General features: G+C 39.4%; 1 protein-coding gene across 6 annotated transcripts in view; it reads left to right on the top strand.

The window, feature by feature from the left end:
- LOC147633149 (MADS-box transcription factor 23-like) overlaps window positions 1-25,969 on the top strand; it is a 92,471-nt gene that overhangs the window by 53,124 nt on the left and 13,378 nt on the right. For all 6 annotated transcript variants that reach the window (XM_086806170.1, XM_086806172.1, XM_086806171.1 and 3 more), the window contains exon 2: window positions 25,807-25,882. In XM_086806170.1, coding sequence (XP_086662296.1) covers window positions 25,807-25,882 — 76 coding nt within the window. The remainder of the gene's footprint in view (window positions 1-25,806; window positions 25,883-25,969) is intronic.

Raw genomic sequence — 25,969 nt, 5'->3', positions numbered from 1 at the left:
TTTGGCTAGAAGGGTTTGGCTTAATGTTGAGTGTGCAAGGAGCTAGAGCTCCTCCACCAGCTGGGGGTACAGAGGCTAGTTGAAAAAAGAGGAAAATTTTATAATTTTTTACTAATCCTAATTAGCAAAATGATTAGAAAGATAATGAGCTCACAAATTGATGGATTCTAGGCTTGGCTCTGATACCATGTTGAAATTATAGCAATGTGATGAGCTATGGTGCATCAAATACTAGAATCAACATCATTAACAAAGTGATTAGCAAATAATTAAGATGTGATTAGTGAGTAATTAATAAATAGCTTAATGTAGGCATGGATAATCAAAAACCAACAAATTCTCATTAGGCCAATGCCTCAATTTATAGAGTTTACATCCAAGCATCTAATCCCACTGATTTCTCCTTGATTCACTCCATCTCTTTTGCTTGATTCTCTCCACCTCTTCACTTTTCCCTGAATATCTCCACCTCTGAAAAGGTGAGAAGAATCTACTGGGAGAGAATAAAGGGTAGCATGAGAAGATTTAGGAAGTGTATTCTCATTAGGCCAATGCCTCAATTTATAGAGTTTACATCCAAGCATCTAATCCCACTGATTTCTCCTTGATTCACTCCATCTCTTTTGCTTGATTCTCTCCACCTCTTCACTTTTCCCTGAATATCTCCACACTTCCTAAATCTTCTCATGCTACCCTTTATTCTCTCCCAGTAGATTCTTCTCACCTTTTCACAGGTTCTCTCACATTTAAAGATTCTCTTTTACAGCCTCTAACCAAGGGCTTATTCTCGCACACACCCTATTCACTTGTATATTTTAACCCCTACTTTGACACCTAGTCCATTTTGAGCCGACTCGCTCACAGCGGAACCACTAAGTTCGATTTGAACGTAGAAGTTTGGGTGGGAACCAACCCATGCGCATGCACCTCACACGTGCATCGCTCATGCACACATCATCAATAACCATTTTGAGCTTCTAGGTGAGCTTGGGCAGGGAACCCTCATACCAATGGGTGAATACACATCTCGTTTTGAGCACGTTGTCGTGACGTGTGCGGTACAGCCAGGAAAGTACGAAACTTCTAGCTGTGAGAGTGAATGTCAAATCCAACAAGGAATTTCACGCACAAGATTTCCCAAGGAGTATTGAACATCATTATATCCAATGACAAATACATGTGTCAACTTACCTCAATACATCCTTGAATTCATCCAGATGATTGCACGGAATTGCATGAAATCCTTTGAACCATTCACATGTGTGCATAACAAAGCTTTCCAAATTTTCGAATATACATGTGATCAGTTACATCCATTACATCCAGTGCCCTTTAAACCGTTATTTCGAGATGTTCTTTACCACCTGAAAACCTGCCTTAATGTCCTAACATCTCACAAGCAAAATATAGCATTTGGCATAGCTTTGACATACTCATAATTTCCAAAATCCATATGAGAAGAAAGTAAGGCCAATTACCCTCAACCTCAATGCATTTTTCACAATTCTCCGAGCTCCAAATTCCTTAGCTTTTCCCCCAAAATCCTTCTATTCATTTCCAAGCTTCTTTTGATATATAGGTTAAACGATTCTCTCATTTTGTATGGAATGAGAGTAACTTTTAAAGAAAATAAATTTACAAAACACTTATCTGCGATTTACAAACGTGGATCTCATTATTTGCTTCACCAACCAAGGCTACACGCCGATTACGCGAAGGTGAAAAATCTGGAGCAGCATCGCTGTGTGTTGTTCTTCTAAAATGGATTTTTCCAGAATTATATCATTATGTAGTACTAGAATTACTCTCTAATTCTAGCACCTACAAAGCATAAGCAGTTAATATATTCAAAGGATTAAATGCTCTGGTCGAATTGACGCTGAACTTCAACGCTGCATAAATCCCCTCCACTCTCTGCAATCGCCGTCTCTCTCCGGTCGTTTTTCCTCTTTCCCGCGGCGATCTCGGTGCCCCTACCCGCCACCTTCTGCCAGCTGTACATACCATTAAAAAAGCTGCGCTCCACGCTTTCTAGAAAAGTCCCAAAGTGCTTTGTTAACCTTAGCACTAAGGTTACAAAGTATAACCTTAGCATTAAGGTTAAAGTCCTCAATGCACCTATTATTTTCCTTTTTTCCTTTGCTATGGAGTGTTGACCATATATATATATATATATATATATATATAATCAAACTCCTTTTCACCTTTACACCATAACCTTTCTAAAGGTTTTTCTCACGCCTTAGCTCCATTTAGCATCCTTATTGTGCATATGATTTTGCCATTTAAAACATACGATCAAGATCCCGACCAATATGCACCATTAAGTTCTCTGTCTCAGTGCTAATGTCACAAGCAAAATCCAGTCCTATCAAGGCACAAGATATCTGCTAGCTCCAAAATTCTCCATAAGCATAAAAAAAATCCTCCACAATTCACACCACACTGTCAAAGGCTTCAAAACCTGGCTCAGCCTCAGCTCATCTTATTGAACCTTATCTACAATATGAACATATATACTCAGGCATCATATAATGACTCGTCATGGCACATAACCTCATGCATCTGGATGTGTATTTGACGGCCTCACATGCACGGTTTCATATCATAGACGTGCCATGGCACGACATCCACCCCCTCTAAACCTGCACATCCTCTGGTATGTGCCAAATCATCATCAAGGTCCACATATAGCTGAATGTCGTCTTCATCTTCAGTAGTTTCAGGAAGATTATCTTCTTCCTCTTCAATCATATCCATACTACCATTGTCAAACCTCTCATCCTGAATCTCTTGTGAATCAAAAGGATCACCATCATGCCTTCTTTTAAATATCTTGACTCTTTTGCCAGCCACAAGATTCTTTACTTCTGTTCCATCAAGTTCACACAGAGTATACGTAGCATTCCCATGCACATGCTTAACAATGTAAGGGCCAAACCATCTTTTTGCAAATTTTCTTTGAACAGTGAATTGGTTGTCAAGGCTACTATCATACATTAGAACCCAATCACCTTCTTCAATAGGTTTTGGCCGGAGTCTGTGTCTACTATCAAATCTTTCTTTATTTTTCAGCCTCACATCTTTCAAGCGAGCTTTAGCAAGCTCTACATCTTCAGGCCTCCTCTCTAACTGTCTTATTCGCAATGCAAGGAGGTCATCTCTGCTCAATCCTTCCACCCAGGGCAATACATTCCAAGTTAGAATTACTTCTTCAACTGGCATCACTGGCTTCTGACCATACATTAATTCTGCAGGCATGTATCCTGTCACTGAGCTATGAGTTGTACGGTCAGCCCACAAGGCATATGGCAGCAGCTTTGGCCACTCTCTCATCCTTTCTCTGCATGCCTTAGCCAAAGCTTTAATGATTGGAGGATGTCCTCGTTCACTTTTCCCATTGCCCTCAGGATTGTAAGCACATGTTAGAGACAGTTTGATACCAATTCTAGAGAAGAATTCCTTTGCTTCTCCAACATCTAGCTCACCTCTATCAGCTGTTATTTTCCCAACACAACCATATCGGCAGATCACATCTTCCAAGAGAAATTTGCATACTGTTTCCGTACTCTTTGTTCTAAGAGCACGCCCTTCTACCTGGTTTGTCAAATCTTCTCTTGCAAGTGCTATATACCGCATCTGCCAAATTCCCAAAGGCATTGTAACTAGATCCACTACCCATTTGTAGTGCATGGCAGGTGGGTAGGTTGGTTGCAAGCCATCACGATGCCTCACATTTGAGTACATTTGGCATACTATGCATGTTTCCACATATTGGGAAATATCCTTGTACATTCCTCTCCACCAATATTTTTCCTTTATTTTGGTAAAGGTGGCCCACACACTTCTATGCCCAGCCCAGAGACTCTCATGGAATTCTTTCACAAGCTTTCCTTGAGTCTCTTTATCACATATGACTCTCTGTGGCATAGCATTTCTCTGTTTAGGATGCTTCCAGAGATATCCATCCTTTAGAAAGTAACCATATGCTTTTCTGCGGATCCTCTTAAATTCTGAGTCAGACCAATTTTCTTGCCTTGTTAGAGTGCTCAAATATTGACCAATAAGCAACCAATCTCCTTCATATATTTCCTCAATAAAAGACTCAAGTGCATTTAATAGGCAAATATGATCCCCCTTTGCATATGCTGTAGTATAGAACTTTGTACCCACATCATCAATGTCACTAATCATCTCTTCCTCATCTTCATACCTGGCTCGTGATAGCATATCTGCAACTGGATTATCTTTTCCCGCAATATGCTCAAACTCAGGATTTAGTGACTTGATATAAGCAATCCACCTAAGCATAGCAATATCTGGAGTGGTACAACTTGCTATCATCCCAAGAAGTGGCAAGCAATCAGTCTCCACAAGTACAGATGCCCCAATAAGATATTCTTTTTCACATTTTAGAGCAGTGACTATCCCCCATAATTCTCTCTTGATCTGTGGATACTTTCGCTGCCGAAAGCTTAATACCTTTGCTCCAAATCTAATTACATACCTATGATCACCCTCATCATCTTGCCCTACTGCCCATCCTATCCCAGTAGGACTAGTATCAACTGTAACAATCACAGGCCTGCCACACTCATAATCTGCCTTTCTCAAAATGGGTGATGATTGGAGCAAATATTTCAGCTTCCGCATAGCTTTAATATGTACTGCACTCCACAAAAATTTTTGATTTTTCCTCAAAAGCTGATAAAGAGGATCTGCTACATGTGCATAATGTGGGATCCAAATAACATAAAAGACGCATGCTCCAAGAAATCTCCTCAGCTCTGTAACATTAATGCATATTTCCTTCATTCTTTGTATTGCATCTATCTTGGCTGGACAAGGACGGCGTCCACTAGTACTACAAAGATGTCCCACTATTAGCACTTCACCAACCCCAAACACTGATTTTTGCCCAGATAAAGTAAGATTCACTTCTTCAAGCCTGGATAGAATCATGTCACAATCCTTTATATGATCTGCCACAAACTTGCGGCACCCTTTTGAATCCAAATTCCCATCTTTGTCTTTCTCATCACAGCCCTTTATTGGCACATCATCCAAAAATGGCATAGTTTTTTGTGGTATGAAGTCCCGTAAGACTTTATTCATTCCATTCATCATATGTGCCACTGAGTTAGTGGCTCCCTGTGGTAAGGTACACATCCTTACTAATCCCAAAGGAGTTCTCATTGTGGTCAAGTCCCTGCTTTGTATATCCAGCTGGAACTGATCATATCCCGAATACAGATCACCCATAGAGTATATAGCTTTCCCTGCAAATGCTTCTGCAAACTCATCCACAATTGGACCTGCTCCCACATTCCTAATTGTGACTTTGTTTACAGGTTGCATGTCTTGAATAAAGCGCAATGTCCCATTTTTCTTTGGTACAGTAAACCATCTGTTGGAATATGGGGCACATGAAGGCTCCAAGATTCCCATCCTGATCTTTTCCTTTAGTAATTCCATCAACTTTGGCAAGAGAGCCTTTGGTACTGGAATTGGCCGCAGGTTCCAGGGTACATGTGGAACAGTAAAGATCACCGTTGGTGCTGTTACACTTGGATCAACACATCCTATCTCATGCGGCTGAAAGGCAAAAGCTTTCCCATGTTTTACAAGCATCTCCTCAAAGCATTCCCTTTCAACTGGCAACAGAAAATCCTTCTCACCAATCTTCAGCTCTTTCAGAGTTTCTTGAGTAAATTTATGCCCAATTTTCTTCGGATCTCTAAGATTTGGCTGCATAGAAGCTTCATCTATCTTCTCCTTGCTTCCTGGTGGCAAGGGCAAGGCAACTGGTTTCACCTTCTTTGCAACCGTTTTGTACTTTGTATCCACATGAGCATCCATCTCACAATTCATGTTTTTACATTCCACCCCCTCAAATTCCTGGATTATATCATACATCTCCACGGATGACACCTTTATCATTTCATTTCCACCCTGTAAGCATGCTCTTCCCATATCAAAAAGCACATCCATAGTATCTATAAATGACACCTCATCAAGCACCCCTGAAATAAACTCATTCTTCTCCAAAAGACCACACTGCTCAAAACTTTTTTGTTCATTTTGTATATGTTTTTGCATGCCATGCTTTAAATCCTTGCTTTTTACAAAAACCAGTGACCCATAGCTGGAGAATCCCTGAAAATTTGCTGTAAAACTATTTACATTGATTGAGTCCTGCGAGAACTCATTTCCCCTTGTACCATTGGAATCCCGCTTTACAATGGCACCTGGCCAAAATCCCTCATCTCCCTGTAATTCATAAACTCTCTGTTTATCTTTGGGAGTGACTGTGCCCGAAGAGATTCACAATTCCTTTCATGATTAATGCAAACTGTCAAAAACTGAACAGCCTTTTTGCCATCTTTACTCCTTATTCTTGCATATGCTGATCCATCATCCAAAACTTTTGTTTCCATCCTTACAGCTGTAATGTAGGGTTGCCCAAGAATGAGGGGATACGATGACATCTCCTGAACAAAAAAATTCTGATCATCCTTCACATCCCCTATAGTTACCCTTACATTTGGACATGCTGCATAAAGCTCTCCAGATGAATTATTAGCTGCTTTAATCATCCACCCATGATCCACATCCATTGGCCACTTACATTTGTTGTAGAGATTTTTAGCCATAAGATTTATTTCAGACCCATGATCAATTAGAGCGACATACGGCTCTTCCAAATCACCTATCTTGACAAGGGTTTCAGTGGTTGCTCTTGCCCAATGACTCCTGGAGTAATGACTCTTTGTAAGAACTTCTTTTTCATCATCCTCTTCCACAAAGCGCACTTGTCGTGCCCCATCAGCAGAGTGATTACATTCTACCACATTTTCTCTCTCTTCTTTTTTCTGTACCTGTACACCATGAGTCTTGGAAGTGCTTGCTTCCTCTTGTGATGGAATAGATTCAATTATGGACTGCCTTTTTCTTCGTATAATATCAATTATCTCATCATGAAATTCTTTCTTTGCAATCCCCAAGACTTCCCCTAGTGTGAATTCCACCCTGCTGTTTAGAATTCTCTCTTCAAGCACCTTTTTGAGATCTGTTGCAACTTCAATATCAGATTGAAGCTTGTAGAGTGGACTTTTCCCTTTACCCTTCTCCTTCATTTTTGCTGGCACTTCTTCCATTGAAACATCATGTGGAGGTCTGCTATGCTGTGGAGGCATATGTGATGGCCCAGGATCCTTCTTTTCACTTCCACGTGTAACTCTTTTTGATGGCCCTCCTTCCTCATTTTCCCTTTTACGTTTCTCCTCTACCTGTGCCTCATTATTTTGACATTTGGCAATATAGGCATGAATGGATAAAGAATCCACAGGCTCCTCCCAGCCAGTCTCAAGACGTATACAATCACCTGCCTCATGCAAAGCTTGCTTTGACACTTTCTTTGATGCAATTAATTCCATTGTTGACGGCCAAAAATTCTCATTCTCATAATCCTCATCATTCTCAAATTCCTGCTTTTGTTGACCAACTTTTAATCCATAGGTTGCTGCCTCAACCATAGAAATGGCATGACTAGCAGCCATATCCTCTACCAGCTTTTTCATCCCTCCTTTTCCAAAGTTTGTACTCAGCGGAAGACCAGTCTCTGTAAGATGGATTTTCCCATCTTTGAAGAACACAAGTTGATTTTTAAGAGCTTCTTTATAGCTGGTACAATCCTTCTTTGCATGCTCTGGGTCATCACACCATATGCATCTATATGTAAACCCTTCTTTGCTTTGAGGCCTTTGCATAGAAGCCTGCCCCAATGGTAGACCTTTTTCTTCGATCCTGGACATCTTCAATTTTAAATCACGCATACCCTTGATAAGCTCATCCATCGGCCCATCTATCTTAGGAATTGTGGCAGCTGGCTTGGATAAATTCTCAGGGGTAACAGCAGCTATGGGGGTTGCAGAGCCCATCACCATTTTATCCCTCCTCCGCTGCCGCTTTGCTAACATAGTGACTGCATCCTCAACATCATTCCAATCACTCTTTAATCCTTGCTCTGTATTTTTATCCTCAAGGAGGATTTCCAATTTCTCCTGGAGATCTTTCCCAGCTGCCTGCAAGAAGAGCTCTGTCTTTTCTCTGTCCAAAGTTGCACGCTCTATTCTTGACAACTGGGCATAACGCTTCTCAAACTCCCTTAGCAATTCTGTGGCAGAAATTCCCATTTTAGGTTTTGTGACCCATTCCAAAAAAGTTCGTTTGGTCACTCGCTCAGAATCCTCCATGAAGTATTCATCCTTTAAAGCAAGTTTGAATTCTTCCCAATTTCTGCCACCCTGTGCTGTCTGCAATCCTTTTATGCGCTCTCTTATTTCAGGAACGCATACCAACTCAAAACTTCGAACCATATCCTCCTCGGTCACCCTGTTTAACTCCATCTCCTTTATATAATTGCGCAGATACTTTGTAATGTCCTTCCCATCAAATTGATCCACCTTTTTCACAATTGATTGTAAGGCTTTGGTCGTGGAAATCTGTCCCCTCTCAGCAGCTTGTTGCTGTTGCATGTACATGGAAAACATTTGGAACATCTGCATAACTCCGGGGTCAAAATGAACCCCCTGGCCCTCAGAATTCTCAGCCATAGCTTCCCTGTATATTTCACCACACTCTCACCCCAGCAGTTTCACGTCGGGTTCACCAAAAAGCTGTCGTGACGTGTGCGGTACAGCCAGGAAAGTACGAAACTTCTAGCTGTGAGAGTGAATGTCAAATCCAACAAGGAATTTCACGCACAAGATTTCCCAAGGAGTATTGAACATCATTATATCCAATGACAAATACATGTGTCAACTTACCTCAATACATCCTTGAATTCATCCAGATGATTGCACGGAATTGCATGAAATCCTTTGAACCATTCACATGTGTGCATAACAAAGCTTTCCAAATTTTCGAATATACATGTGATCAGTTACATCCATTACATCCAGTGCCCTTTAAACCGTTATTTCGAGATGTTCTTTACCACCTGAAAACCTGCCTTAATGTCCTAACATCTCACAAGCAAAATATAGCATTTGGCATAGCTTTGACATACTCATAATTTCCAAAATCCATATGAGAAGAAAGTAAGGCCAATTACCCTCAACCTCAATGCATTTTTCACAATTCTCCGAGCTCCAAATTCCTTAGCTTTTCCCCCAAAATCCTTCTATTCATTTCCAAGCTTCTTTTGATATATAGGTTAAACGATTCTCTCATTTTGTATGGAATGAGAGTAACTTTTAAAGAAAATAAATTTACAAAACACTTATCTGCGATTTACAAACGTGGATCTCATTATTTGCTTCACCAACCAAGGCTACACGCCGATTACGCGAAGGTGAAAAATCTGGAGCAGCATCGCTGTGTGTTGTTCTTCTAAAATGGATTTTTCCAGAATTATATCATTATGTAGTACTAGAATTACTCTCTAATTCTAGCACCTACAAAGCATAAGCAGTTAATATATTCAAAGGATTAAATGCTCTGGTCGAATTGACGCTGAACTTCAACGCTGCATAAATCCCCTCCACTCTCTGCAATCGCCGTCTCTCTCCGGTCGTTTTTCCTCTTTCCCGCGGTGATCTCGGTGCCCCTACCCGCCACCTTCTGCCAGCTGTACATACCATTAAAAAAGCTGCGCTCCACGCTTTCTAGAAAAGTCCCAAAGTGCTTTGTTAACCTTAGCACTAAGGTTACAAAGTATAACCTTAGCATTAAGGTTAAAGTCCTCAATGCACCTATTATTTCCCTTTTTTCCTTTGTTATGGAGTGTTGACCATATATATATATATATATATATATATAATCAAACTCCTTTTCACCTTTACACCATAACCTTTCTAAAGGTTTTTCTCACGCCTTAGCTCCATTTAGCATCCTTATTGTGCATATGATTTTGCCATTTAAAACATACGATCAAGATCCCGACCAATATGCACCATTAAGTTCTCTGTCTCAGTGCTAATGTCACAAGCAAAATCCAGTCCTATCAAGGCACAAGATATCTGCTAGCTCCAAAATTCTCCATAAGCATAAAAAAAATCCTCCACAATTCACACCACACTGTCAAAGGCTTCAAAACCTGGCTCAGCCTCAGCTCATCTTATTGAACCTTATCTACAATATGAACATATATACTCAGGCATCATATAATGACTCGTCATGGCACATAACCTCATGCATCTGGATGTGTATTTGACGGCCTCACATGCACGGTTTCATATCATAGACGTGCCATGGCACGACAACGTAGGCTTGGGTATGGTTATCCATCATCATTTATGGGTAAAAAACTACAAAGCCTTTTGGCCAAAGCCAGCGAGCAGTGAACCCATATGCGGATGAGTGATCTCCATATGTGAGAATCAAAATCTAAGGGATAAAGAACCTTAGATTTTTTAAGAGAAATTTAAAGTTTGTTCTCTGAAATGCCTTGTCCACTGCACGCATTGAATGTAGTGCAGCTAACGCTCTCCAATTTGTCTGTCTTCAGCTTTGGTAGTAATTTGCACCTTGGGCCCTCGCATCACGAGGTCACCGTCTCCCTTGCTTTCTCTGAACAAAGCTTTAATCAAGCTCTCATGGCGGCCTAATACACAGCCCTCTCCACTGTGTCTCTTGTCCATAGCACAGCCTTAATTCGGATCGTTGCCTCTCTTCTCTAGTGTTCACTTTCACCTACATGACCTCCTCTATCAAGTGTTGTTTCGAACAACCGACTTCCTCAGTATGGGAATCCTTGTGCAGAATTGGAGTCTCAGAATCTTTGAAAGATTTTGCAGTCAAGGTCGACTGCAAGCACTCTAGCTAGTGCCTCATTGCTGTCTCCTTGTGGCTTTACATGTGCCCTTATAACAACTATGCCTTACTCTGCGAAGTAGCCATGCTTTGGCTGACTCCTCTCAACATGTCAACTTCTTTGACCATGATCTCGTTGGAGATAGCTAGGTGTTCACAACAGCCATTCTCCGTCATACAGCTTCCATGGCTCTTTAACATCACCCCTCTGGTTCTTCTTCCATTCTTTCAAACGTGAGATTTCTTTTAATTCAATGACATTCAATCCATTGGAATACTCTTACTCGCTTTCAAACATGAGATTTCTTTTAATTCAATGACATTCAATCCATTGGAATACTCTTACTCGCTTTCTATCTATCAAGTGGTCCTTAGCTACCAAGCATTTTGTTTGGAGCCATATCTACTGGCAAATATTTCCTTAAGTTACATCCTTGATGAGGGTGCAACAACCGTCAATATGACCTCGTCAAGCTCCACATTGAGTTCTAATATCCATGTCTCCTTAACCTCCAAGTTGAGGTTTTCCACATAGCCATTAATATGGCCTCTATGAGCTCCAAGATGTGTATGCTTCATCCCCACGCACCATTTTCAAGGGTGCTTCTTCAAAGCAATTTCTCATAAGAATCAAGGTGCATAAACATGTGGAAATTGCCAAGGGTTCCATCCCCTTCTTTGCTCTCTTCATTGAACAAACATCCACAAGTGCATCCTCTTCTTGATGCACACACATGTGAACTCCATTGAGTTCACCATCTCACTTGCCATCATCTTGACAAGCATGCACCTCCACACAAGATTCATGGGATACACAAATCCCATACATAGCAACCCTTCATAGAGCAAACACAAAACTTTGAGGCAAAACTTCACAAAACCAACCTTCTTAAGGCATAATCAGCAGCATATCTTCTCCTGGTAGCTTCTCCTTGACGATGATGAAGACTCCATAGCCTTCATAATGCTGAAATCTCCATTTTCAACTTCCTTAATGATGAGCAAGCTCTCCATGTTGCAAAACTCCCATTTGCAACTCTCTTGGGCAGCTTCTATTCAACCTCCTTGTTGCAAATCTCCTCTCAAATCCTCACCAATGCAAATCCAAATGATAATATGAGTGTGCATAAATTTTTTTCCATAATAAACTAAAAATAATGCTTAATCATATGAACACATAAACAAGAAATCTATACATAAATATTCACCATGACCAAGAGCCCACCCAAGCTCTGATACCATGTTAACAATCTAAAAATGAGATTGATCATGGTGAAGGACAATGATTAAGCAACATAATTAAGGTGGATTAAACCACACTAAAAACTCCATGAGAGAGAGAGAGAGAATGCACACTCAACACAATAGCTCTATTCTATTGCATATCACAACAATGAACCATACAATGATATAGGCCCTCTAGCCTTATCCCACTTTACACCATCATCCATGTGGCACTCCCTTTTCCACTCTTTTGGTTAACACTCACACACCATTCAATATTACATGTGGCATTCTTATCTTGCCACAATATCTTGCACCTCTAGGGTGCTTTCCCACATGCACACAACACCACGATTACATCTTTCAACATTGAGATCATTATGTTCATTTCTCTCATTATACTCTTGACAAGTTTTTCTTTTACAGTCTCTTAACACAACTGTTAAGATTACCGCTTGGTATAAGCCCAAGTTAACCTCTCGTATCCGCAAATAGCTTTCTAAGAAGCAGATGGGTTAATTTTTCTCAGTTGGGATGATTCCTATGGTCACTTATTTGAGTGTCCTACCTTCTTGAGTAGTCGTGATCATATTATTAGAGATGTATATCACATTAACATAAGCATAGATGATGATGATGATGATGTATCTCATATGCATATACATGATGATGTACCACACACATGATATTGATGTATCACACATATGTGCACATGATACATATGATATAGTGATGTGTACGTGTTGACATGGACACATGCACATCATGATGTATGTAATGGTGTTGTACTTGAGTTAAATCATGTGGGTATAATCTCGAGAGCAGGGATGTCATTAGTACATTGAGCATCCTAGATGATGATACATCCAATATGTGTATCTACCTCTCTAGAGATCGTAATGATGAGGACCAATTAGAAGATCTTGATTATTCATCTATTGCACATGACGTTAGAGATACTCCCCCGATACTCCATAGGATACCTATGCATATATGATGGACCATGGGGGGTTTAGTGTTAGTATACACTCAATGCTTGCCTCTTAGCATCTATCTCACTTTGATGAATAATGTACATTTGATAGGTCTCCATTATGAGGAGTATCCATGGTGCATATGTCTTTAGTGGGAACCCCGGCTTAGACACTGATGGGGTCATTATTGTGACCATTGATGATGGTTAGGAGATGGTCAAGGGTTCAAGCGTTAGCTGGCGACGGTATGAGGAATATTTTCTAGGATATTTCCTCGGATACTAGGGCCATCATTAGTGGGCAGTGGTCGGTGGGCGGCGTTTTGGATATGCGGGCAGTGACCGTGTCTATGCAGTGTAACTGCCCTTATTGTACATGCGTCTACCACACTGCCTACAGTACTATATATAGACATGGTTGCCATGAGCTAAGGCATCCAATGCTTGTGAGTATCCACCCCCTTCTACACCTCGTACATACTCCATCTAGAGTCTGTCTAGATCGCCATCTAAGCTCTACTTGAGAGCGCATGGGTGGACATCACCATCACTTGTATCTCTTTGGTTGAATCAGAATTTTCAATTCTCTCCATTGTGTATCTATTGCATTGTTTATTACAAGTGCCTTGTCTTGCTTTATCTTTCCATTGGGTCTTATATTCTTATATTTAGGCTTGAGGTTCTCATGTTAGATATGTTGGGTTTTTCCTCTAGCATGTGGGGATATCTAGGATTTGACCACTACTCGTAGTTTTCATAGTGTTCTTAGCAGCATTCATTTGGGTAAAGCTCATGGCTTTGAGCAATCAGGTATAGTTTATGAGAGGGTAGTGATGATTTCATTTAGGTGAGACCTCGTGAGCATGGCATGAGTATGCATGCAGATCACATGGATTATATTTTGAGAGCTTTGCATTTGATTTAGGCATTTTCATAAATCTAGTGATTATGGAGGACCATTAATAGAGGCATAACATACTTGTGATGATACATTAGTTTTTGGTCCAAGCCTTGACAACTTAGATTATAAGGAATTCTGTTGTGATGCTCGTGGATGCTTATGCATGGATGTGGATTCAATTTATTGGGAGCATTCACTTTTGGGCATACAAAAAATCATCTTGAGAGACGTTTGTGTATTGAGGCATGTCATCATGACACATTCATCTTCAATTTTTGTGGATATCTAAACCTTGTTCTTGGTGGCATCTCTCATGGATTTTTATTTGATCTAGTTTTTCTTGGTGACCATCTTTCAACGGTGGGCCGATGTCTCTCCATATTTGATCCAGGTGTCCGTCATTGCATGCTCTTAACCTGGGCTAATATGACTTACCCTTTTGATCCAAGCGGAATGATATTTATGGCTATGATCATATGAGTCCTTGGTTTCACATTCAACCCTCGAGGACATATTGTTAGCTTTATCATCAACATTCTGTTGCATTCCTTTCCATTTGATCCATAGGAGTCATGTTCCCTTGATGATGGCATTGACATTCAGCTTTGAATATGATATATCTGGCTTTTGTGTATAGCCTTTGTATATGTATTTTGTGCACAACCACCTTTCGATTTTGAGGATGAAATCATTGTAGGAGGGGATGGTTTGTAACAAAGAAATTCTAGGCTTGCACATACACATGGGGGATGGGCGTAGGTCCACGGGACATAGGGACATTTACACCTATGTGTTGTTAGGGTATGAGGGCTTTGGGACTATAAAAGGCATCACCCCTAGGACTATTGTAACCCTTTTACGACCATTTTGATCTTTGATATCTTTTTAGATGTATTTAGCTTCCTCTCTAATACATGTTAATCTTGGTTAAGGTAGGCTCATTCATGCTAATCTAGGTGTATCTTCCTTTTAAAAATTGTTCAAAATAATAAAAGATAAATATCTAAAGAAATATTAAATTCAAACTCAATTGGAGATTTGACTATTGCCTCCTTTTAAAGAAGCTCCATTACTATGTTTCTTTCCCATTATATTTTTATTTTTTTGGCGAGCAAATATCTTGTGCTTTCTAGAAAAATAAATTAATAATCTTTAGTAATTCTTACACAAGGTTAGAAGATGAATCAGAACCGATGTGAGAATACTTATAAAGTTTGTGCAAAGGCTAACTTTCTTACATGAACCATAGTGTGAGGGACTTATTGTTAACAAATGTGATAATACTTACAAATTTTTCACAAAAGTTGGCTCTCTTTCCTAAACCATAATGTGAGGGGCTTATTATATCCAATTTCCACCGAGTTGTTATCCTTTATTGTATATGACCTCATAGGCCCTATATATATCCAATCCTTGTTTGAGTAACAGTTAGGTTAAGGGTTACCATACTTTATCCATCTACCATATGGTAGATCTTCTATTGGAGAGATAAATAGCACTGTGTATAAAGTAAGAGGCCTTATGCAAATGTATAGAGATCTCATTAATTTAATAGAGCACTCTATGCATTTGGTAAAAGGCCTTATGTAAATGTATATAGCTTTACACATTTGATAGTTCTTTATGCATTTGTGTCAAGTCTCTACCTTATGCATGGAGCTCAAATAGAGCTCTATGCAAAAATCTCAGATCCCTTATGCAAAACGATCTGGAGAGTGGAAAATTTGTATTTCACCGTTATAAACATAGTTGCGGACATGACTATAGGTTCTCAATTGCGTTGCATTATAGCCATGTTTATGATATCCTTTATAACTACATATGTAGAATCACATTTATAGCCATATTTGAGCTTCATTCATAATCTTACAAATTTTTAAAAAAACATAATGGTAGATTACTATCACCCATTTTGTTTTAATTTATTTTTATTACATTAAAGTAAACATTATTAAGAGTTATGATACATTAAGAAGATAAAGAATTCATAACATTTAGGATTTTATAAAGATAATGCATTTAATATCCAAAATATCAAATGTAGACTTATGAGATAAATATGTTATATATAAAAAAAGGAATCAGATCCTTAACTATCTAAACAAAAAATTACCTATTCTAGAGTACTCTATTCATCGTCGTCATCATCATCATCATCATGATTTTCATGCTCCTCATCTTCATTATCATATATAAATATAAAAGAAAAATCACATAGAGAGCTATAATTTTGTTAGAAAATATATAAAAAAATGAAGAAATATTAAACTCAAACTTTTGTTGGCGATTCACTTGGTCTTTCTAGAGAAATAAATTAATCATATTTAGTAATTCTTACATAAGTTTAAAACATGAATCAAAACCAATGTGATAATTATACTTACAAATTTTACAAAAAAAGTTAACTTTCTCACTTGAACCATGGTGTGAGGGACTTATCATAACAAATGTGATAATACTTACAGATTTTACTTAAAGTAGGCTTTCTCACTTGATTTACCATATAGTGTGAGGGTCTTATCGTAACCAATTTGCATTGAGTTACTTTCCTTTGTTGTATAAGGCCTCCTGGGTTGTATATATATATTGTATATATATATACCCACTCCTTATTTAAGCAATTAAGGGTCACCATACTTTACCCATCGCCATATGGTAGACCTCCTATTTGAGAGATGAAGAGAAATATGTATAAGGCAAGAGGTCTTATATAAACGCATATAGATATTTATACAAATGTATAGAGATGTCATGAATTTTGTAGAGTGCTCTATGCATTTGGTAAGAGGGCTTATGCAAATGCATATAGCTTTTATGCATTCGATAGAGTCCTTTATGCAGTTGTGTTACGTCTCTACCTTATGCATGGAGCTCAAAGAGATCTCTACACAAAAAGATAGATTCCTTATATGCAAAAGGATCTAGAGAGTGAAGAACTTATATTTCACTGTTATAAACATAGTTGACAACACAACTAAAGGTTCACAATTGGGCCGAATTATAGCCATGTTTATAATGTCCTTTATAACTACACGTATATAATTTCATTTATGACCGTATTTGAGCCGCGTTTATAATCTCAAAAACTATAATAAAAACATAATGGGATATTAGTATCACCCATTTTCTTCTAATTTATTTTAATATCATTAAAGTACACATTATTAAGAGTAAGAATACATTAAGAAGATAAAGAATTCATAACATTTAGGAGACATTACGTTTAATATCCAAAATACCAAATATAGCTTTATGATAAATATGATATATATAGAAAGATAAATCTTATCCTCAACTATCTAACTGAAAAACATCTATTCAAGAGTGCTCTATTTATCATCACTATCATCATCATCATCATCATCATGCTCCTCATTTTCATCGTCTTATAAAAATAGGAAAAAACAATCACATAAAGAACTATAATTTTGTTAGAAAAGATAAAAGATAATATGAAGAAATATTAAAGTGAATCTCAATAGGACATTAACTATAGCCTCCTTTTGTAGAAGCTCCATTTTTGTGTTTCTTTCTCATTAAATCTTTGATAATAACTATATTTTTCTTTTGTTGGCGAGAAATTATCTTGTGCTTTCTATTAAAATAAATTAATCAAGAAATTCTTACAAACATTTAAAAGATGAATCAAAACCAACAGTGTGATAATACTTACAAATTTTGCATGAAAGCTGACTTTCTCACTTGAACCATAGCGTGAGGGGCTTATTGTAACAAATGTGATGATAGTTAGAAGTTTTTCGCAAAAGTTAGCTTTCTCACCTAAATCATAGTGCTAGGGGATTTTCATAACCAATTTGCACCAAGTTTCTATCCTTGTTTGTATATGGGCTCTATATTATATCCACTCCTTGTTTGAGTAATGGCTAGGTTAAGGGTCACCATACTTTACCTATCGTTGTATGGTAGACCTCCTATTGGAGAGATGAAGAGCACTATGTATAAGATAAGAGGCCTTATGTAAATGCATATAGATCTTTATATAAATATATAGAGATCCCATATAGATATTTATATAATTATATAGAGATCTCATGTATTTGATAAAGCACTCTATGTAAATGTATATAGACCTTTATGTAAATGTATGCAGATCCCATGCATTTCATAGAGAACTCTATGCATTTGATGTATATGCAAATATATATAGATCTTTATGGAACTGTAGAGAGATATCATTCTTTTGATAGAGCACTCTTTGCACTTGGTAGGAGGCCTTATGCAAATGTATATAGCTTTTATGCATTTGATAGAGTCCTTTATGCATTCGTAAATCAAAGCTCTACCTTATACATGGAGTTCAAAGAGAGCTCTACGTAAAAGATTAGATCCCTTATGAAAATGAATAAAGCTATAATGCGTTTGGTAGATCCATATGCGAATTCATAGATCTCTAATACATTTACTAGAGCATTCTACTCCCATACAACCCAGGAGTGTGGCACCACAAGAAAAAAGCTTTGGATTTAGAGCTTGCTGTAAGAGAATGGAGAGGGATAATAGAGGCCATGCTGTGTGGATGGAAGACCTATAGATCAAATAAACATGAGTGATATGAAAATAAACATGCATAAAAGAGCTCTATTCATAAGGTATAGCTCTCTACACATATATGGGGATCATAGGGATTCCTATACATGCATAGGGCTCTTTGCATAGAGAACTTTATGCAGTATGCATAGAGCTGATAGGGATTCTGATACATGAATAGGACTCTTTTCATAGAGAACCTTATGTATTTACATGAATTGTGCTCAAATATATCCTTATGCATGCTCTATAACACTCTCTACATGCATAGAGCTCATACAAAACCCTTTACATGCATAGACAGAAGTGTATACATACATAGAGCTAGAGAGTCCTATGTATACATAGAGCTGATAGAGATCCTTATGCATGACTAGAGCTCAATGAATTTACAGAAGGGCTGTAACTTATGCATAGAGCTCAAAGAGATATCTCTATGTAAGGTAAAAAACCTTATACAAATTCATAGAGCTCTCATGCATTTGGCCTTCTAAGCATTTTCATAAGGGCAGATCCAACTTATTCATGATAAAAAACAGAAGCAGGATGTAACACACACAAGAGAAGCAAACCCTAATCCATAATCATCAACCATAAAGAAGGAGAGAAGCCATAGTCACGATCTCTCTCACACACACAAAGGAGAACACAACATAGTGTTATGTCCACACTACAAAGTAAACCTAATGTAATGTCCACACACACAATGACCAGCTGGACACGCGGTCATTTATGTCTCACACATGTTCCTACCTAATCTGCCAGCACATAGCATAGCTGGCTCACACTGACATCGAGCTTGAATCTCAACAGCCCCTCTCAAGCTCATGATGTACTGCCGATGAAGATGTAGATGAGCTTGGGATATCAACACTCTCAACACTCCCCCTCAAGCTCATCCCATGTACTCCCAACATAGTCCGGAAGTACTCAAACTTCTCCCTGCTAAGTGGCTTCGTGAAGATATCAGCCACCTGCTCATCAGTCTTCACATAGTGAAGATCAACTGTACCATCCAGCACCTTTTCTCTGACAAAGTGATAATGGACCTCTATGTGTTTGGTCCTCGCATGAAATACTGGATTCTTTGCCAACTGCATACTGCTCATGTTGTCACAATGTATGACAACTTTGCCATCAAGAGGCTCACATAAATCTGCCAAGAGACTCTTTAACCATATAGCCTCACAAGTAGCAATGGCAGCACCCCTGTACTCAGCCTCTGTACTGGATAAAGCAACTGTAGGTTGCTTTTTGCTACTCCAACTCACCACAGCACTGCCAAGTGTAAAAGCATATCCACTAGTAGACCTCCTGTCATATGCGCTACCTGCCCAATCAGCATCTGTGTAGCCATGTATGTCCAAGCTTTTACCACTCTCATAGAATAAACCATAATGTGCTGTGGTTTTCACATATCTCATGATGCGTCTCACTGCATCCAAATGTGGTTTCCTGGGGCTCTGCATAAACTGACTGACTAGCCCCACTGCATAACTCAAATCTGGGCGTGTGATAGTCATGTATATGAGACTACCAACCATCTTCCTGTACATGGAAGGATCATCCAATTCCTCGCCATAATCAGCCCTCAATTTCACATTTTGCTCCAATGGTGTACTCATAGGCTTACACCCTGTCATGCCATACTTTGCCAACATATCCAAGGCATATTGGCGCTGTACTAACCAAGTACCTCCATGATCTTTCACCACTTCAATGCCAAGGAAGTATCTCAACTCACCAAGATCTTTCATGTCAAATTGCCCACTCAAAGCTTTCTTGACATGCATCACATCTGCACTATGATCACCTGTAATAATCAAGTCATCCACATAGATGACTAGTAAAACAATCCCATGCTGTGTCTTCTTCACATACAGTGAAGAATCTGCTGTAGAAGTCTGAAAACCAAGTGAGATAAGATATCTGCTCATCTTATCACTCCAAGCACGAGGTGCTTGCTTTAGACCATACAATGCCTTTTTCAACCTGCATACGTGAGTGGGATATCTAGGGTGTACATACCCTTCTGGCTGTGCCATGTATACTTCCTCTTGTAGATCTCCATTCAGAAATGCATTCTTGACATCCATCTGATGCATTTCCCAGCCATTAGCTGCAGCCATAGCAATGACTGCTCTCACTGTGCCCATCTTAGCCACTGGGCTAAACGTCTCATCATAATCCAATCCATGGGTCTGTGCATATCCCTTTGCTACCAATCTTGCTTTATGTCTTTCAATAGAACCATCAGATTTGCACTTCACTTTGTAGACCCATTTACATCCAATAACATTTTTGTCCTTTGGTAGGGCAACCAAATCCCATGTATCATTATGGACCAATGCGTCCATCTCCACATCCATTGCTTTTTCCCATACATGCTCTCCAACAGCCTCTGTGTAGCATGTAGGTTCCACATGCTTTACCATAGATGTCATATATGCATAGTGCATAGCAAAATCTCTGTATGTCAACCTGTCAACAGGATATCTGACCCTCTGGGATCTCCGCAATGCATGCGGGTCACTCTGTACACCTGTAACTCGAGCATGTGGTGGCACATATCTGTCCTGCCTAACACCAGGTGTGCGTACAACAGGTATCCCTAGCTCCTCATCCAAACTCTCTGAGCTAGAGGACTCATAACCTGTGATCCCAATTCCCTCGACTTTCTTCTTGCCTTTATCCATAGCACTACTCCCAGTGCTCACACTCTCATGTCTCAGACGTCCTGACCATGGACGTACACTGCTACTACTCTCAGCTTCTGCTGCTGGCCCAGACATAGTAGTAGAACTAGAACTTGCTTGTGATGGCAAGTTCACAGGCACATTCGCCTCAAGTGTGTCAATGACTCCCTCATCTTTGGCTTTATACCAACTAGCAAGCTCATCGAATACAACATCTCGTGAGATGACTACTTGTCTAGTTTGAGGGTTATAGCATTTGTAAGCTTTGCGATCCTGTGCATATCCAACAAATACACATTTCTCTGCCTTAGGATCCAATTTCCGTCTTCTTTCATCAGGCACATGAACATAAGCTACACATCCAAAGACTTTCAGATGTCCAATATCTGGCCTGTAACCTGTAAGCCGCATCTCAGGCGTGCTTCCATGAATGGCTGCTGTAGGTGATTTGTTCAGGATATACACTGCAGTAGCACATGCTTCTGCCCAATAGTAATCTGGCATGCTCTTTTCATTGAGCATTGCCCTTGCCACTTCACATATGACTCGATTCTTTCTCTCAGCCACACCATTCTGCTGAGGTGTATACCTGCATGTCAATTGTCTCCTTATTCCATGCTTCCTCAAGAAATGCTCAAAGGCCTTTGAGGTGTATTCACCACCTCCATCTGTTCTCAGACACTTAATCCAACAGCCATACTGCTTTTCTGCAAAAGCTTTGAAATCCATGAATTTTTCCAATACTTCACTCTTCTCCCTGAGAAAGTATATCCATGTCATCCTGCTAAAGTCATCAATGAATGTAACATAGTATAAACTGCCTTTGATAGATGGGTTTTGTGCAGGACCCCATACATCACTATGTACGATCTCAAGTGGCCTGTTACTCATATTTCCTTCTCTAGGAAATCTCAATCTTGCCTGCTTCCCAAACTGACAGGCTTCACAAACATGCATATGTCCATCATATTTGAACCTAGGCAATCCATTGACTATGCCTCTTGTTTGCATGTTCTTTAATCTCTGTATATTTACATGTCCAATCCTCTTGTGCCACATGTCAATATCCTGTACCACATTCCTGCTCTTTGAGAACATGGCTGATTTTAGCTCAGGAATTCCAGCATCCAGCTTAAACAGTCTTCCTTCTTTCTTGCCTTTAGCAATCACTCTACATCCATGTTTAAAGTCTTCAACGAAGCATCCATGCTCATTGAATCTAACCTGTAATCCCTGTTCTACCATTTGACCAACTGAGGCCAAGCTTTTAGTGATCGAAGGCACATACAGCACATCTGACATAGACTTTGTCTGACCATTATGCATGACCAATGGTACACTTCCAACATGTGTAATGACATGCTGGGTATCATCACCTGTTTCCACATAGCCCTTCACATCCATTGGCTTCATGTGCTCAAACCATTCTCCATGACATGTCATATGGTTTGATGCTCCTGAGTCCATGTACCATGTATCATCATTCTCAGCATTTGTTGTCATAGAACCCACAACATGCTTCATGGCAAACAAATGATTTGCAGCTCCATCATTGCTACTTGATGCATAGTTGCCACCATGTTGTGCATAGTTTCCACCATAATGACCACCACGTTGTGCTCTTCCCCCTCTCAAATCATTCTGTTTGCGAAAGCAATCTCTCGCCATATGACCATATTTGCCACAATAATGGCATTCCACATCTTGCATAGAATTTTGTTGGCCTTGCCAACGTCCTCGTCCACGGGGGTTACCTCTGCCTCGCTGAGGTGCATAACCACGACCACCTCGAGCACCATATGAAAGCTGAAAATTCTGCTGTGGAGGCCTATCCTGCCATCCACGACCATTACCACCACGTCCACGTGATGCGAATCTCCCCCTGCCTCGAAAGCCTCTAGATGAGTAAAAAGCTTGATTTCTTGCATGTTCATCATTGCTTGACGAGGATGCACCACCTGTAACACTCATACCACCAAGGCCAAGCTTCAATTCTTCCACAATGAGCAATGACACAAGCTCATTAAAGTCTGGCATTCCTCCCAACCTTACTGAGATGGAAGTGTCAAAAGATTTGTATTCTTTGCCTAAACCACGCAACGTGAGTGCAACCAAATCATCATCATCCATTGGGGCATGGATTGATGACAAGGAATCAGCATAACCCTTGATTTCCTGAACATACTCATGTATACTCCGATTCCTTCGTGTTACACTGTGAATCTGTTGCTTTAGTTGTATCTTCCTGGCACCAGTGTCTGTCTCATACATTCTGCACAAGATACCCCATGCTTCTTTCGGTGTATCTGCATCTTGGATGTGAATAAGCAAGGCATCTGTTACACATATTGAAAAATAATGCAACACCTTCGAGGACCGCTCTGCCCATTGCTTGTGAGCCAGTAACTGAGCATTATTTGGTTGAGGAGGTAGGTATGGCTCCGGGTCTTCCTCCGAGACAAGACTCCACAACCCTTTGCCTTTCAAAAAACTCTTCATTCGAAACTTCCATACTTGAAAGTTAGTGCGATCAAGCTTCTCTCCAACAATCTGTATCGGACCATCTCCCATTGTTGCAAAAAAATAGAGTAGATGTACCCTTTCGATCACACTGTACGAAGTACCTGTAATGCTCCAAATCTCTTCAAATCACATCAAATGCTTGCAAATTGTGTGCATTAACATCCCACAATGGTTCACCAACAATGTACACTCGATCAAAGTTGAAATCAAATGAAACTCCTTCACAAAAAATTTTCTGGTTTTTTTTCTCGCCAGTAAATTCTCGCCAGTAACCAGTCAAGATTATGCTCTAAATCCTTCAAATCTTGTCCAAATGCAATGATTCAACTTGCAATGGCTTCCCAACACATTGCTCCAACATATCCTAGAAGGGTTTGATCCAATTCTTCAAGGGGAATGAGAACCATCAATTTCTGTAACCTCTGGTTTGAATTTTTCTGCACCTGTCAGGTACCACCTCTCACTAAAAATGCTCTATCTCCTTCAAATCTTCTCCAAATCCAAAACTTTTTGATTCAAAAGTTTAGCAACTCATAGGACTCTACTTGTACCAGAGGAATTTGGCCAATTTGATATAGGCAAAGATTAATGCCTTGATTAAAAATGCTCTGTTTCTGGACAGAATTTCTGTAAACCTGCACACCTCTGATAAATCACTTCAATGAGCTCCAAATCCATGAAATGAGCTGCAACCAAGAATCACAAGTCATTAGCAATGTCTTTGCTAAACTCCCCAAGCTTTAAAGCATTCAATTTGGTGTCCAAATGAGTGAATTAGGATGAAATCTTTGAAAACTGTCCAGAATTCTGCATCTTCATGCACCGCCTGCTCCAGAGGGCTGTAGAGAGAGGGGAAATCACAATTGAATAGATAGGCCTCTTAGCAATGACCTAATCTACCTTGGGTATGAAGGGTTTAGCTCAATTTTGCCTCTAGCTCCTGCAATTGATCCTCCACGGGGGGTATGTTTTCTGTTTTTGTGAAAAACCAGAAATTTTTGCATAAACTCACTTTCACTTGATTTTGCTCAAATCTGTATGCATCAATCTGCTTCAAGATCCTGTATGTTGTTTGTGTCCACTTTGTTAATACATTTCCAAGTCCAAATACATGTGCCTTTGTGTATACATTTGCCAAGAGTATACATTCACTTCAAGCTTTCCATGAAAGCTTAGAGAAAAAACCAGAATTTTTCCTTTGCTTTGTGCCCTTCAATCTTCACTTAACTTGCTCTTTGGTACCTGCAATCCGCAGAGTGGGTCTTGCTACACTCACCAATGGTCCTTAGCTCTCAGATCTGATGCCGGTGTGTGCTCCACAGCTTTTCCTTTGCTCCAAGCTCCAATGGCTTCCTTCACAGCTTTTTCTTCTTCTTCTCTCTTCTCTCACTCACTCACACAACTCAGCTAATGAGCTCTTGGCTCTGATACCATGATAAAAAACAGAAGCAGGATGTAACACACACAAGAGAAGCAAACCCTAATCCATAATCATCAACCATAAAGAAGGAGAGAAGCCATAGTCACAATCTCTCTCACACACACAAAGGAGAACACAACATAGTGTTATGTCCACACTACAAAGTAAACCTAATGTAATGTCCACACACACAATGACCAGCTGGACACGCGGTCATTTATGTCTCACACATGTTCCTACCTAATCTGCCAGCACATAGCATAGCTGGCTCACACTGACATCGAGCTTGAATCTCAACAATTCATAGAGCTCAAAGAGATCTTGATGGATTAGGTAAGAGCCCTTATACAAATGCAAGAGTGCGGATGCATTTTATAGATCCCTTATACAAATGCTAGAGTTCTTATGCATTTTATAGAGCCCTTTATGTATATTTTTTATTAGGTGCAAGCCCTTATACAAATGTATGGATTTATCATATATTTGGTAGAGCTCTCTATACATGCATAGAGCTCATAGAGAGCCCTATATATGCATAGAGAGCACTCTATGTATATACAAAAGCTCTAACCATAAGGTAGAGAACTCTATGTATGCATAGAGTGTATGTATGTGTGTGTGTGTGTGTGTGTGTGTGTGTGTGAGAGAGAGAGAGAGAGAGAGAGAGAGCGTGCTTAAATTTAAGATAACAATTTCATTTTGGCAGGATGGAAAAGATTCTTGAAAGATATCGAATGTGCTCAAGGATAAAGAGTGGAAATCTTGTAGAATCAAATATGGAGGTACGCAATGATATTTATACATAGTTATTGCATAATTTTTGAGTTTTTAACTATAATGTGCGCACATTATATTAGAAAACTAAAAAC

Source organism: Cibotium barometz, chromosome 12 (genome assembly GCF_041138505.1).
Source record: "Cibotium barometz isolate CiBa-2024 chromosome 12, ASM4113850v1, whole genome shotgun sequence".
Taxonomy (NCBI): domain Eukaryota; kingdom Viridiplantae; phylum Streptophyta; class Polypodiopsida; order Cyatheales; family Cibotiaceae; genus Cibotium; species Cibotium barometz.
This window is presented reverse-complemented; position numbering and strand designations above follow the sequence as displayed.